The sequence below is a fragment of the Takifugu rubripes genome, chromosome 1 (genome assembly GCF_901000725.2).
Source record: "Takifugu rubripes chromosome 1, fTakRub1.2, whole genome shotgun sequence".
NCBI classification, from domain to species: domain Eukaryota; kingdom Metazoa; phylum Chordata; class Actinopteri; order Tetraodontiformes; family Tetraodontidae; genus Takifugu; species Takifugu rubripes.
This window is the reverse complement of record NC_042285.1, coordinates 26406107-26419734: the sequence shown is the minus strand read 5'-3', so window position 1 is coordinate 26419734 and position 13628 is coordinate 26406107. Positions and strand designations below refer to the sequence as shown.

The following is a 13628-nucleotide window of genomic DNA, read 5'->3' as shown; positions in this document are numbered from 1 at the left end:
CCCTGCAAACCTTCTGAAACCCAACTCTGTGCTATAATCACTGTGTACCAGCGCTTTGTAATGAGCGAAGCTACAGTATAAACGAGTTACGCAGCTGTTCCCAGGGAAACCACCGGTCTAGACACAATGTTACTTATGGACAATGAGAAAATTGCTTAAGTCCGACACATTTCTGCAGCCTGCTGCACATGTGGTCACAAAAGAATGCGTATTTACATATATTCGTCCTTCACAGGCAGAGCAGGGCAAACAGCTGAGGAGACGGTGGATTAAAGCTGTTTATTTTGTGCTACAGGCCAGGATAATACGGAACAAATTAAATAATTAAGATAATATTTCAGGAACAACAACTTTAATAAATGACCCTTTTATTATACCTTTCGTTTTCAACGATGTTCGTTTAGTAGTGTTTATAAATTAATTTTGTCCTTTCAAAGCCGCCGTAGTCTGACGTCACAATCCAAGATGGCGCTGCCCGTGCGGACCAACGGAACATATCTTTTCAAATTCATTCAGAAGTTTCGATCCCCCAAAAGATTCTTCTGCTCCGGTGCCTGTTCGGAAAACAAGGTAGGAAAAATTCCTCTCATTGCTGGACCTTGTTGTCTTTTGGTTCTTGGTGTTGCTCCAATGGAAGCGGTGCTCGTTTGTGTTGTGCTGAATGAAGAGATTCGCTTCACGTGTTATTAATTCGCTCAACTTTGCGCTGATTTTCCTGCAGTATTTTCCTATTTACTATATAAAACCATGGGGCGACATTAGCACAGTTGAGTTGGTCGCAATTTTTGGTTTGACAAATGTCTGAACACTTCCGCAAACACATCGCTGAGTCCTCGCGACACCTTTATTTTGACCTTAATTGAGACAATTGGATTACGTCATGATTTATGTAAACGTCATAATCTGGGGTTCCATATTCAACACCCGGTAACAATGTTTTTTCTGACACAGAACGAACGTATTCTGTGATAGATAAATAGATAGATAATGTGTGTGTGTGTGTGTGTGTGTGGGTGGTCAGAAATATGGAAGTCACAAAAAGTTACATCTGAACTTCCTGTTGTTTTAAAGATATTTGCCTGGAAACATAAAAAACTGTTTGGTCCCTCCTGTCTCCCCATGAGAATGTGGAACAGAGACGGATCATTTCCATGTAAGGAATCTAATCCAAAATGTAAGAAAATTGAATTTTACACTTTGTGATCGACTTGTGCATTTAGATGGATGTTTCTATTATTTCAATGTAGTGAATATCTAGTTGGAGTCCAATTATTGGCTTAGGTACAGCAGTGTAAATGGCTGACTGTGTTTATTTCCTTTCATATAAGAACAGAATATCTGGGGTGTGTGTGTGTGTGTGTGTGTGTGTGTGTGTGTGTGTGTGTGTGTGTGTGTGTGCGTGTGTGTGTATTTACTTTTGTGGGATCACACAGCCTTTTGTTGCCTGTTAAACTAATTAATGTGAGTTTATTATGGCTTCTGTTAATGTACTGATCTCATTAAACACAAGTTAATGATATATCATGTGATGAAGGGTTTAAAACGATCTATTCCTGTAATTTCCTTAAGATTCCAATGTTCTTTGGAGCTGCAACGCGTTGCTTTGATCCTGGTTAAAGTGAATCATACACAGGAATGAAAACATGCGATTAATGAAAGCAGCGGGCAGGTGGATGTGGTCAACACCCTTGGATTGAGACGCAGGACGCCGCCTCGGCCTGCTTCCATGTTAACAGTCTGTTCAGGTTCTAATGTGTGTTTGTGAATACCTGAGGATTTGTCCGGGGAAGTTTGGGTATTTAGAACAGCTGCTTTTAGTTTTAGGGCGGGGAGAGTTTTTGGAGGTTCGAAACATCAATAGAAACTATCTCCTCTGGTATCAGTTGCTCTAAATTAAAACGGGAAGGTGTAGAGAACAGATGAAAGCAGAGGCAGCTATGCAAATATCCCCGGGGGAAACGGATCCTGGGAAACAGATGAAGAAGAAAAAAAATGGAGCTATGATGAAATGAAGGAAGCTGGAGGCACATTTGTGGATGGTGAAAAGTGAAAATGGCAGGACGCCACTGCAGCGCTGAAACAGTGTTAATCTGACACCTTTCTCACACTTTTGGACGTTACAGTTTGAGCTCATTTTCCTCGTCGCCACACCCTCAGTAGCGCCACGAGTTTAACACCGTTTAGGAACGCACCTACTGTAACTGACAACTCCGCTTTCCTGGTATTCCGTCTGGTTTGGAGAAATAAATGGGGTGTTAAGTCCCCGAGCACACGTTAGTCTGGCGGGGACGTTTCAGTACAGCAGCGATGCTAATTATTTAGCTGTTCGTGCATTATAGTGCCGTAAAAACCTCAACCGTCTGCCCAAAAAACTGGCGTAGCTGCTTGATGTATGAACTGTAATGTGGCGTTCGTGGTCACCGCTGTCCCAGATGTGTTTTGTTAGAGCGGAGAGGAGAGGAGGTGAGCGACGGGGACGGGACCTTGTTTTCAGGGCGCTCCAAAGCATCTCAGCAGAACTTCATTAGCAGCAATAACAGCAGAAACGCTGTAATAATGTTTTAATTTTCTCCAAATGTGGGAGGCCGAGTGCAAACGCCGGCACATTCACAAAGCCCCGAGGTGTGATGTGCGTCAGGCAGAGACGCTTCCCCCCCCCCCCCCCCCCACCTCCTGCACTGGGAAAAGTGTTGAAAAAGGTGAAGGAGTGAAACGGAGACGAGGTGCGATGGAGGTCAGAGGCCGAGATGCTGCCGGGGCGGCGTTAAAACTGGCGTGGGTGCGATCACGCGTGAGACGATGAGGTCGCCATACGCGGGATGTTTGATCAGCTGAGTGGACCGAGCTGGGGACGTCATCCAATAATCAAACTAAAGGGGAGTTTGATGCTGTTTCTGTGTAATTCTGGTGCTGTTCCACAAAAAAGCAGCAATTAAATACACAACTTGTGGATTTCTGGGGGGTTTTAAAATGTTTCTGTTTTCTTTTGAATTCTGTCTGTACGATTTCCCTGAACTCACCTCAGCGTGAGCCCTTCATGACCCCCCCTACGTCGCCCCGTCGCTTCAGGAAGAGGAAGTGACCTCTGGTTTGCTTCTCTGTCCCTTACGCCCCAAACTCACCGACCTTTGGTGTCGGCTGAAGGCGTGAGAGCGGCCCCGGCATCACGCGGGGGAGGGGGGGGGGGGTGTTTTGGCATCTTCCTTTTCTGTTGTGATGTCGCTGAGCGGCGCCTCGCTCCTTTTCCCACCGGCAGGTCGCGTCTGATTTGGCGCCTTTTGTGGAGTTTTATTTTTAATTCCAGCACAGGAGTATCTGGTGTCCCGCCGGCGTCCGAGCCGGGGAGCTGCTGCAGGTCCTGCGGTCTGTGAGCCTAATTAAACTTTGACGTATTTACGACGTGTGTGCCAGCTGTTATTTGCAGATTTTGACTTTTATGTGTTTCTCATGTCTGATTATTTCTCCCGTCATTCATCTTTTGTCCAGCCGGGGGGACGTATTTTCTATTGTAAACACAGATGAAGGAAGTGGGCGAACGGAACCGTTTGAAGCCGTTTTGAAGGAATGGAAAGAAGTAGCTCTGGCATGAGCGTGTTTATCTAACGGGGGGGGGGGGAAAGTTACCTATGAATTTAGCTAGTCTTGGCGTTTCCAGCTGCACACAGCTGCTTTCCATGTGACCGCGCAGGCATTGCTAACTGCTCGCAGGCCCGTCCGTTTCGTACTGATAGTGGTTTTAAACCCTTGGAAGATTAATAAAAGCTTATGATTTGCAGCTTGTTATTATTAGAGGCCCACGGTAGCCGTGAGATGAGTGATGATTTCAGGATTATTTAGAACTGAGGAATGGGTTGAAGCTGAGCTCCTCATTTATTTGGGGCGAGATTTCTGGGCCCCAGGATGAGAGAGGAACTGCTGCCTGCCCGTGGAAGCGTGAAGCAAAAGACCTTTGTAGATTTCCCTGCTGCGGCGCGTCCTGGCGATCTGACTCTTCCTGTCAGGACTGTCCAGAACCCCTTCAAGCCGTCACTCAGAACACACCGCCTTCCTCCTCTGCTGAAGCAGTCGTGCAACGGGCCAAAATAAACCGGCACAGGCGGCCCGGCGCTCCGAGCCGCCGTCGCTGATGGGTTGATGGTTCTGCTCATTCGTGCCCTTTATGCGTATAATCACATTAGCAGGTAAGGCGATACTGCAGTTGATACGGTATCGCCTGTCAGTATTTGTCAGTTCTCATAAACTACAAAAAAAGCCCATAAAACGTTTAGTTTCTAATGAGGCAGATTACAGCTTCCTGTCTCGAGCCGCCAGGGCTTGTCTTGGTTATCTCCCCCCAGGCAGCATTGAAGTCAGCTTCCTTCAGAAGCTGCAGCCTGTTAGGACGGGAGGCTGGGGGGCTGGTTATTTTTGGAGCGCCGCTGGGCCCCCGTCTGCAGGGAGTGCTGTTTTTGAAGGGCCTCCAGCGCCATTAATCAGCCGAGGGACCCCACGGCGCGAGCGGGCCCCGAGCCCTGCTCCGCCACACTGCAGCGTTCTGTTCCTGTACCCCTGCTCTCTGCACAGTGTGAAGCTCGGAGGAACCTCATCAATCTCACCTGTCCCACATGTCAGCCGCAGATTTAATCAAACGCTGCTTTTGCCCCCCCCCCACCTTCGCTCACGTGGAAGGAAAAACCCCTCCTTCGCTGTTTTACACAGCTGTGCGGTTTCTAAGCGGTTACCCACCACTGCCTTTCTCCAGTTTGTCACCTGTGGTTCTGTTTTCTGATCCCGCTCTGTCTGAAGACGCTCCACTCTGGGGGGGGGGGGGGGGGTGTAATGGGATTCACGAGGCGACCAGAACAGAGGAGAAACACTGAACACTGGACCCTGTGTGATTGATGCCCCGAGGGGAATCCACCTCCTCGTGGAGGCACATCTCGGGGGGAGCGGGGTTCGATCTGGAGCTCTTCCTCGGTCCACAAAGAGCCGATGGTGGTTCGCAGCGGGGCGGGGGGGGGGGGGGGGGGGGGGGGGGGGCAGGGGCGGGGGGCGGTGGCGCTCACGCAGATGTGTTGAAATTGGCCCGGGCCGATGCTCATCAGCGCCGCGGTGAGAGAGATGTCAGTGCGCCACTTCAGGGTTCCCCAGCTTTGATTTACTGGATGGATCCAGAACAGGTCTGAGAAGAGAAGTGGGAGGCAGAATATCAGGGGGGGGGGGGGGGGGGAAGAGCCTCATCCCCAACGTGCTGCCAGGAATAACGGCACATCTGGGAGGCACTTTTACAGGACCCCCGCACCAACGGAGCAGACCTCTGATGGCCACCGCTGCGTTGTTAATAAAAATGGAAGAAAATCATGGTGCCTCCGGCTGAACGTCCCGAAGGTTCGGCCCTCGTTTATGACCTGTGACACGGGTGCAGCGGCACCTTTGTGACCCCTCCAGGGGCAACAGCCGCGCCCCGGAATTATAAATCCCCCAAGATCCTTCTGTAAGTGTGAGGATTATTAGTGAAATCTAAAGTTTGAGTTCAAGTCGGTTTCTCTGCCTCTGGTTGCTATGGGAACCCCCTTGTCTGTGGTCGGGGTCGCTCCGGTTGATTTTATTAATCTTCTGGATTATAATCATTGATCGATTGTCATTAGTCCAGATTGTTTTGAGTGGAATGTCGTCTCCATTTCATTCCTCCAGTTAACGTTAGAGACTGTAAATTCTCGAATGTTCCACTTTCCGCCGCTGGCGACCTGCTGCAGACGGACGCCTTCACGCTCCAACTGCCGCTGACGACGGCAGAGACTTGTGGACACGTGTCTGCATTTCTCTATGACCCGTGTCCCTGTGGACAATACCACACACGTGCACTCAGAAATATCCGAAAACATTCCCGGAAAGGTAGTGAAGGTGTGAAAACATGGAATAGTGCTGTATGTAATGTTCCAACAGTAGCTGTCAATGTCTGTCTGCCTCTCTCTCTCTCTCTCTCTCTCTCTCTCTCTCTCTCTCTCACTCACTCACTCACTCACTCACTCACTCACTCACTCACACACACACACACACACACACACACACACACGGTAAATGAATGAATTTAGCGTATGACTGTGTGTTCTGTCTCGCTTTGTTCCTGAATCGTAGCACCAGTTAGCATCATTCTGTTAGCTTCTCTCTGGTAGCTTGAATGCAGCTGATTGTTGACTGTTTACTAGGCTGCTCCAGACTAACGTTTCTCACCATTTTGATTAAAATAGTTCCTTTTTTTAGACTCGGCTGTAAAGTTACTTTGCTGCACTTTTGTGCGGCTACAGCAGCTGGCTAGCATCGTTGCCGTAGCAGCTGATCATCATCTGCAACAACATCTGCACTTTTCAGCCATCAAAACCTGGAGAAAGTGAAGAAAAGCTAATCGTTCTCTTACAAACGACCATTATCCAAAGAAGCTTGGTGGAGATAATGTTACTCTCACAGCCATTACAGAGGCTCCTATCTAAAGACACTTGTTCCTTAATAGCTAACACGCAGGTGCGCCGCGAAGTAGCATTGAGCGTGTTAGCGCCGGTGGCTAGTTAGCCATGACTCTCATTTGACACTTGATTGGCTCAAATAACATTATTAGCATGTCTGCGTGGCTAATGGCTTTCCCCGGGGGACGAGGCAGAGGGGAAACATGCATTTGGCGTGTCAGCTCGAGGTGAGAACACACATGAGCCAGGCTCGGGGCCCCCGTCGGCCCCCAAATCAATCCTGACACCTCTAAAGAGGCTCTCAGCATCAATGGCACTCAGGCGCAATTACCCCCGTCGGTAATGACATAAAGACCCAGTTCCTTCCTGCTTCTCTCTTGGCCCGGCAGCAGCCGGCTTCCCCAGGCCAGATGGAAAACTTCGGGGACCCCGCTGGTCTGAGAGCAGTCGTAACCCGATCGCTGTTGGGGAGAAAGAACGGGGGAAGCTGTCGGCCGCGCTGGTGTTATCTGATCTGGGCGGCCCTGTCCGCGGGTCTGTCCTGCAGCCAGAGGGAGCCGTGGCTGATCCAGCTGTACAAGATAACCAAAGAATACGGAGGAATGTGGTTCCGTAACCACCGGTTACGATAGATCGGCGCTCGGCTTCAGGCTCAAGCCTGTAGGGATTGGAACCAACAAACCCTTGCTACCTGCTCCCCGCCTCCTTATGTCTAACGGTGCCTGGCGGCGCCGACCCGGGCGTCACCGGGCCCTCGCCGTAGCGCCTAGACGCCGTCCCTCGCCACCTCCGTGTTGAAAACCCCGACCAAGTCATTAAACCGGGCCTCTGCCGGGAACGGGCCGCTCGCCCTGTGCTCGGCCTTCCGGTCAGCTCAGGGTAAACGGCGAGTTCTGGTCCGTCGGAGCTCAAACCTACCGTGGATCAGCTCTGGTTGCGGTGTTGCAGGGCGTCGCCGTGCAAACGGGCCGGCGCCTGAATAGCGTCCTGGCGCAGAACTGCAGGAAAATCCAACATTGGCCCAGAAATGCTGACCCAGCGGTCGCAGGGCTCGACCCCCGGGTGTCCGGGGCATTAATATTCCTGCAGATCCGCGTTCTTCAGTGACCTTCAGTGTTACCAGAGACCTCGGGTTTAGTTGGCCGGGTTCTGATTATTTTTGGCTGGCGGGCCGAGGCCGTCTCTGGGCTGGTTGTGTTTGGAGGAGAACAGAGGTTCTAGCCATCCAGTTAGTGTTTCTCTAAAACAAGCATGACCCCCGCCGGCCCCGAACCCGTCAGGATTCAACACCAACACTCCCAGTGTCTGCAGGTTCTGACGGTCTCGCCAGCCGGTTCCCTCAAACGGATCAGAATTACTTCAAATATGATGTATTTATTTTATTATTGTTGCATTTAGAAATGTTTATTCCGTCACAGGAGCCTCCCGGAGGTGGACGCGTGTTCTCCGGGATCCAGCCCACCGGGGTGCCCCACCTCGGCAACTACCTGGGCGCCCTGGAGACCTGGGTCACCCTGCAGAACCAGTACCCCTCTGTGGTGTACAGCATCGTAGACCTGCACTCCATCACGCAGCCTCAGGAGCCGCCTCAGCTGAGGAGCAGCATACTGGACATGGCTGCCAGCCTGCTGGCCTGTGGTGTCGACCCGGAGAGGTCCGTCCTCTTCCAGCAGTCTCAGGTGGGACCGCTGCTCCTCACAACCCCCACATTTAGGACCCCGTGTTAGAGGTGACGCTCTCTCGCCTGCCGCATTTGTTCGCACTTATTTAGGCGCCGAGTCCGCCGATGCCGTTAATCTGCAGTTTATATACGAGGTGTGTAAACAGCCGACCGTGTCTGGCTGTTTATTTTACGGCTGTTTCTCGTGTGCTGACTGGACTGATGAAAGATCCAATTGCTTTGATTCTTATCTCCACTCGCCGCACATACGGCCGGTGAGAGAGACATTTCTGTGCAGCACACACACACACACACACACACACACACACACACACACACACACACACACACAGAGCCTTATTTCTTATTTCTGTTTATCTTTTCGCCTCACAACTTGGCAGATAGACGCCTGCTCCACCAGCGAAAACACGAGTTCCTAAAGAAAAAAAAAAACCTCGACTGAAGTCAGACGCATCAGAAACGAACAGGTTGAGCGAGCCGATCCTTGGAATTCAGTTTTTCCAGACGCGTCCAGAGGTACAAATGTTAGCTCAAACCCCCGCGTTAGCTGTAACATTAGCATATCCCTGCTTCTGTTATCTCCTCAGCTCAACGTTGGGGTTTTTAATATATTGCATTTCCCAGCGTATCTCTCCACCGTCGGGCCTGTCATCAACATCTGTCTCCTGTCCGTCTGTCTGCAGTGTGTAATTAAAACCGGCCCCATTCATGTTGCTGGGCTTTAAGGCTAAATCCTGGTTTATGTCCCTGCTGTCTGGTATTAACGTCACTCATCCCAGAATGCTCTTCAAGCCACGAGAGCGAGAGGGGAGAGCAGCGTCGTTAGCGGCCGGAATTTGTCAAAGAGAGCGGGCGGACTGTTCTGCTTTATCTCAACGCCACATAATGGTGGCGGATGTGAAATGTCAGTTCGGGACTCCGCCACCGGGGGGCGCTGAGGAGTTGCAGCTGTCTCACGAAGACGTTCTCGCCGGTTGGATTTTGAGTGTATGTAGTTTTCACCCCTGAGAAAGGGGGCAAAGCTCCAAACATGCAGCAGGCAGTGGTGTCTGTGTCCGGATTTTAACCCCGGTCTGTGACCCCCGCAGGTGTCCGAGCACGCCGAACTGTCCTGGATCCTGGGCTGTCTGACCAGCATGCCCCGCCTCCGCCACCTGCCCCAGTGGAAGGTCAGGCTTTAACCATTCCCTCCACGTTCTCCTCCGGTCCAGGTTTCATCACAGCCCTTTGATCTTAACCCTTCTTAGTAATTTTCGGGCCAACCCGCGAGCGGTCGGAGTGGGCGCGACCTTTCACCTTTTGTCAGAAAACCGAGCGAATGCTCGGAAACAAATCACGTGGATGTTTCGTTTCTCGTTAAAGATGAAGAGCAAACAGAAAAACGAGGGCAGCGTTGGCCTCTACACGTACCCGGTCCTGCAGGCCGCCGATATTCTGCTCTACAGGTGAGCGCCCCGCGCGTACAGAGGCGAATGGTGAGCCGCCTTGGTTCCTCCGGACCGGCCGTGTTTCCACCTCCGTGGTTAACGGACTTCAAACCTCCTCACAGATCCACTCACGTTCCTGTCGGTGAGGATCAGGTCCAGCATTTAGAGCTGGCCCAGGACCTCGCTCGCATCTTCAACGGCCGGTACGGAGAGCTGTTCCCAGAACCCAGAGCGCTGCTGAGTAAGACACACACACACACACACACACACACACACACACACACACACACACACACACACACACACACACACACACACACTTAGCTCTTCTTCTTCTACCTCTTTGCTGTCGTTCCAGCCTCCCACATTCATTCCTGTATTGTTTTGCCAGCAACTGTAAGACGAGGAAATTTATTTTATTTTATTATTTTTTTTACAAAATCCATCGACGACAGAGTGATTGGTCACGTTCTGCGTCCAGAAATGGGTTTTTACACACGTGTGACAGGTTCATAAATCCCACTTTCATCCCCAGTATCGTCATCAGCAACATCAAATAGGCCCAAGATGGAGTCGTGTGGGCAGGCAGTTCTCATTAAAGAGGGCGTGCGCGCGTGCGTGCGCACGTGCCCGTGCTTTCTTCTACATGCTACACAGAGAGCTCCACAATATGCATTTCATTTGCAAAGTGAGGACATTTTTTGGGAAGCGAGGACATTTTTTCTGGTCCTCACAACTTCCAGAGGGTTCAAACTGAGCTTCAAAATTCAGAAGGGGTCAGATTAGGATGAGGCGTGTCGATGTGGTGCTTGGGGTCAGGTTAGGGGCCGAGGGAACGTATAATGTCGACGAGAGTCCTCACAGAGATAGAAGTACAGCGTGTGTGTGTGTCTCAGCAGGGGCTTTTGCGCTGCTTGACTCCCACTGATGGATCCCATCCTTCTTTCTTTCCTGTCTTTGGCAAAAGCAGAGTAACGAGTCGCCGCCTTCCCTTTGATTCTAAACCAATACTTTTTTTTTTTTTGTTTTAATTTCACACAGATCCGTCTCAGGGGTGATAAACATGTGACACATCCACACATGTGGAAGCAAAAAAAAAAAAGGAAAAAAATAAAGAGAAAGCTCGCCACATTGTGAAAGTGTCGGTTTGATAAATAGGAAAGGATGGGAAATCTCAACTCCGACTGTCTGCTCATCAGCTCACACTGAGGCACGTCTGCTTCACACTGGGATGTTTTTACAGTCCAAGTCCAACACACACACACACACACACACACACACACACACACACACATATATACATACAGAGTTTAAAAAAAACTAGTTTTTTATCCAGAATTTTGGAACTTCGGTGCTCGTTTTTCCCTCATTCCCGTCTGTCAGGTTTAATTCTGTCCGATGGCGCCCGCGACCGTGGTGAAATCCTTCCTCTTCTCTGACCTCCACAGGCGCAACGCGAAAGGTGAAATCGCTCCGTGACCCTTCGTCCAAAATGTCCAAGTCCGATCCGCACGCCATGGCGACGATCAGCATCACGGACTCCCCGGACGACATCGCCCTCAAGGTCCGCCGTGCCGTCACCGACTTTACCTCGGAGGTCACCTTTGACCCCGAGGCGCGACCGGGCGTGTCCAACCTCGTGACCATCCATGCCGCCGTTGCGAGGATCAGCGTGGACGAGGCGGTGTCTCAGGCCAGAGGGTTGGACACGGGCACTTATAAGACGCTCGTTAGTGACGCCGTTATCCAAAGGCTGACGCCCATCAGAGAGGAGATCCAGAGGTTAAGGATGGATCCGGCTCACTTGGAAGGAGTGTTGGCCCTCGGGACTCGCAGGGCCCGTGAGCTGGCGGCGCCGGTCCTCAGGGAGGTCCGACAGCGAGTTGGACTGAGCTGAACCGTCGCCCCACTGACTGGTTTAGTAGACACGGAGGACTGTACCCATCATGCATCGCTCTGCTATTTATACGTGAAGTCACGAAGGTTTTTAATGTATGACGCGCTGCAAATAAAAGTGTTGTGCCATTCCATCGCCATGGCAACCTGCATGAAATCAGACGACACTGGTTCTGCGTCTGTGTTCCACCCTTAGGTGCTGCCAGATCTCACACAGCCACGTGGAAGACTTTCTCTGTGGCCACATAACCGGAAGTTGCTGTTTGCTGAGCAGTTGACGTCATTTGTTTATTTCCTCCTGTTTGTTCAGTCATTTAAATATATTTTAAATATATCTTCTCTTCATCACACTTTTTTCTCCGTTAACCTGTTTAGAACTGTTCCCGCCTCCTGGATTCAGAGCGCGCGCTGGTTCCTACCTGCACGAGAACACTGGGTTATTGAATTAAGAGAGCCACGCGCGGGCGCAGCGGTCGGTCTCCCGCAGCGAGCTGTTGACGCTTCTCACGCACAGGATCGTATTGCGGTGAATGGAATCAGTTCGAGGAGATCAAACTGTTGTTGGATTGAGACCTCAGAACAGAACCGGAAGTTTTCTCGCGTTCGTTTGATTTTAGTTTTGCGTAATTTACCGACGAGTTTTAACTTTAACATTCTCAAATTACTTGCCTTCATTTCTCTTGTATTCACTCCTACATACATCCCCAAATGTTTCTGAGTGGTTTAAAACACAAAAACACCGTAATTTTATTTTTAAAATTATAATGAAAATTAAAAAAATATATACAATTTGTTCGAATTCCGTCCTTTACTTCTAATCTGATATGTTCGGATTTGAATGCCTCGATTGAGTAATTATAGTTTACAGCGCCTGGCGCGCGCGTGTTTGTTAACGAGGCCCATTATTTAAAGTGCGGGATGAGACCTAATCCAAATGGAAACGCACATAATTCCTTCTCCTCAGACCAGTCGCCTGTAGTTTAGTTCCTCGGTCTCGGGTAACATCGTTGACCGTCCGGTTCTGTTTAGATGACCCGGGAAGCGCGTCGATCTCTCGTGCTCGTCCTCAATCTTAAACTCCGCAGCTCCCGCAGTCCACGCCGGATTCTGAGCCCATCGCTCCCGCGTGGGCTGTACTGAAACAACCGGGGGGGGGGGCTCCTGTCGGTGCGCGTGCTTTACGGCTTCATCTGCGGGGGTCACGCGGGGTCAAAAGCATTCCCGCACTAACTGGACCTTAAAGTCACGTTTGGCCGTTTCCACCTGCGCTGCACGTGCCTGTCGTGAGGGTTACCCAGGGAGATCCTGGGGGATTATAGGTTTTGAGGAGAGGCTGAATAATCCCCAACTGGATTTATTAAAAAAAAAAGAAAGAAAAATCAAATAATGAGACAAGAACTGCGCCCACAAACGCTCCAACGATGTGATTCGGGTTGGGTCCAAATGAGACCCGAACGGTTCCGATATGCAGCCTCTGCGTGACTGCCGGGTAAATGAAGCCATCGGCTCTGTAATTGGGATCTAACCAGGTTTGGTTTCAGCTTTTTACTGCCTATTTTTAACGAGTCCTCTTCCACAGGTATTTAAACGTGCACACGTGCGCAGGCGCAACTTGGTACCTGCGTCTTTTACTTTGTGCAGAGCTTCAAGTGTCCAAAGAAATGTTTGTAAAATAATAATAAAAAAAAGAATAAGACACGACGCCGCCTCAAATTAGAGCTTCGTTTATTCAAATGTGATCATTCGAACTCGTTAATTCGACTTTTCTCTGCGTTGATCTGCCTCGTTTTCCGGAACCGGATTCAGCCGAAAGGCCGCTCCAACAGGCCTGGAACTGTTTAGTCCTGACACCAAGTTTGTGGCAGCCATTTCAATTTACGGGTTGCTTAAATCTGCCATCTGTAAATCTGAATTTATTTCTTATAATTTATAGATTTAATTCCGTCCTTTGAGATTCATAATCAATATTTCTCGATGCTCCACTCACACCTCGCGTGTTTGGGAAAAACCCGGGCCTCCATTAGGATAAAAAAAAAAACCCACAGAAGCTTTAAATGTTGCAGAGAAATATTGGTGGCATTTAAAAAAAAAATTGAATTTTGAAAAATATCTGAAACGCGTCATTTATTTACGTTTTTGTTTGTGCGTAAAGATGCGGGTGATCGATAATTTAAAATTTTA

The 13628-nt window shown here is 49.9% G+C and overlaps 1 protein-coding gene across 2 annotated transcripts; it reads left to right on the top strand.

Annotated features, from left to right (window-relative positions):
- Nucleotides 1–426: 426 nt before the first annotated feature.
- Nucleotides 427–11781, top strand: wars2 (tryptophanyl tRNA synthetase 2, mitochondrial). Of its 2 annotated transcripts, XM_003962240.3 has the most exons (6): nucleotides 427–570; nucleotides 7862–8122; nucleotides 9213–9293; nucleotides 9487–9569; nucleotides 9674–9792; nucleotides 11000–11781. In XM_003962240.3, the coding sequence occupies exons 1-6, from the start codon at nucleotides 466–468 to the stop codon at nucleotides 11446–11448; spliced, it is 1098 nt and encodes a 365-aa protein (XP_003962289.2). In that variant the 5' UTR covers nucleotides 427–465; the 3' UTR covers nucleotides 11449–11781. The 2 variants fall into 2 exon arrangements, with proteins under 2 accessions (XP_003962289.2, XP_029700802.1); XM_029844942.1 differs by lacking the exons at nucleotides 427–570; nucleotides 7862–8122 and adding an exon at nucleotides 8625–9111.
- The last annotated feature ends 1847 nt before the right edge of the window (nucleotides 11782–13628 follow it).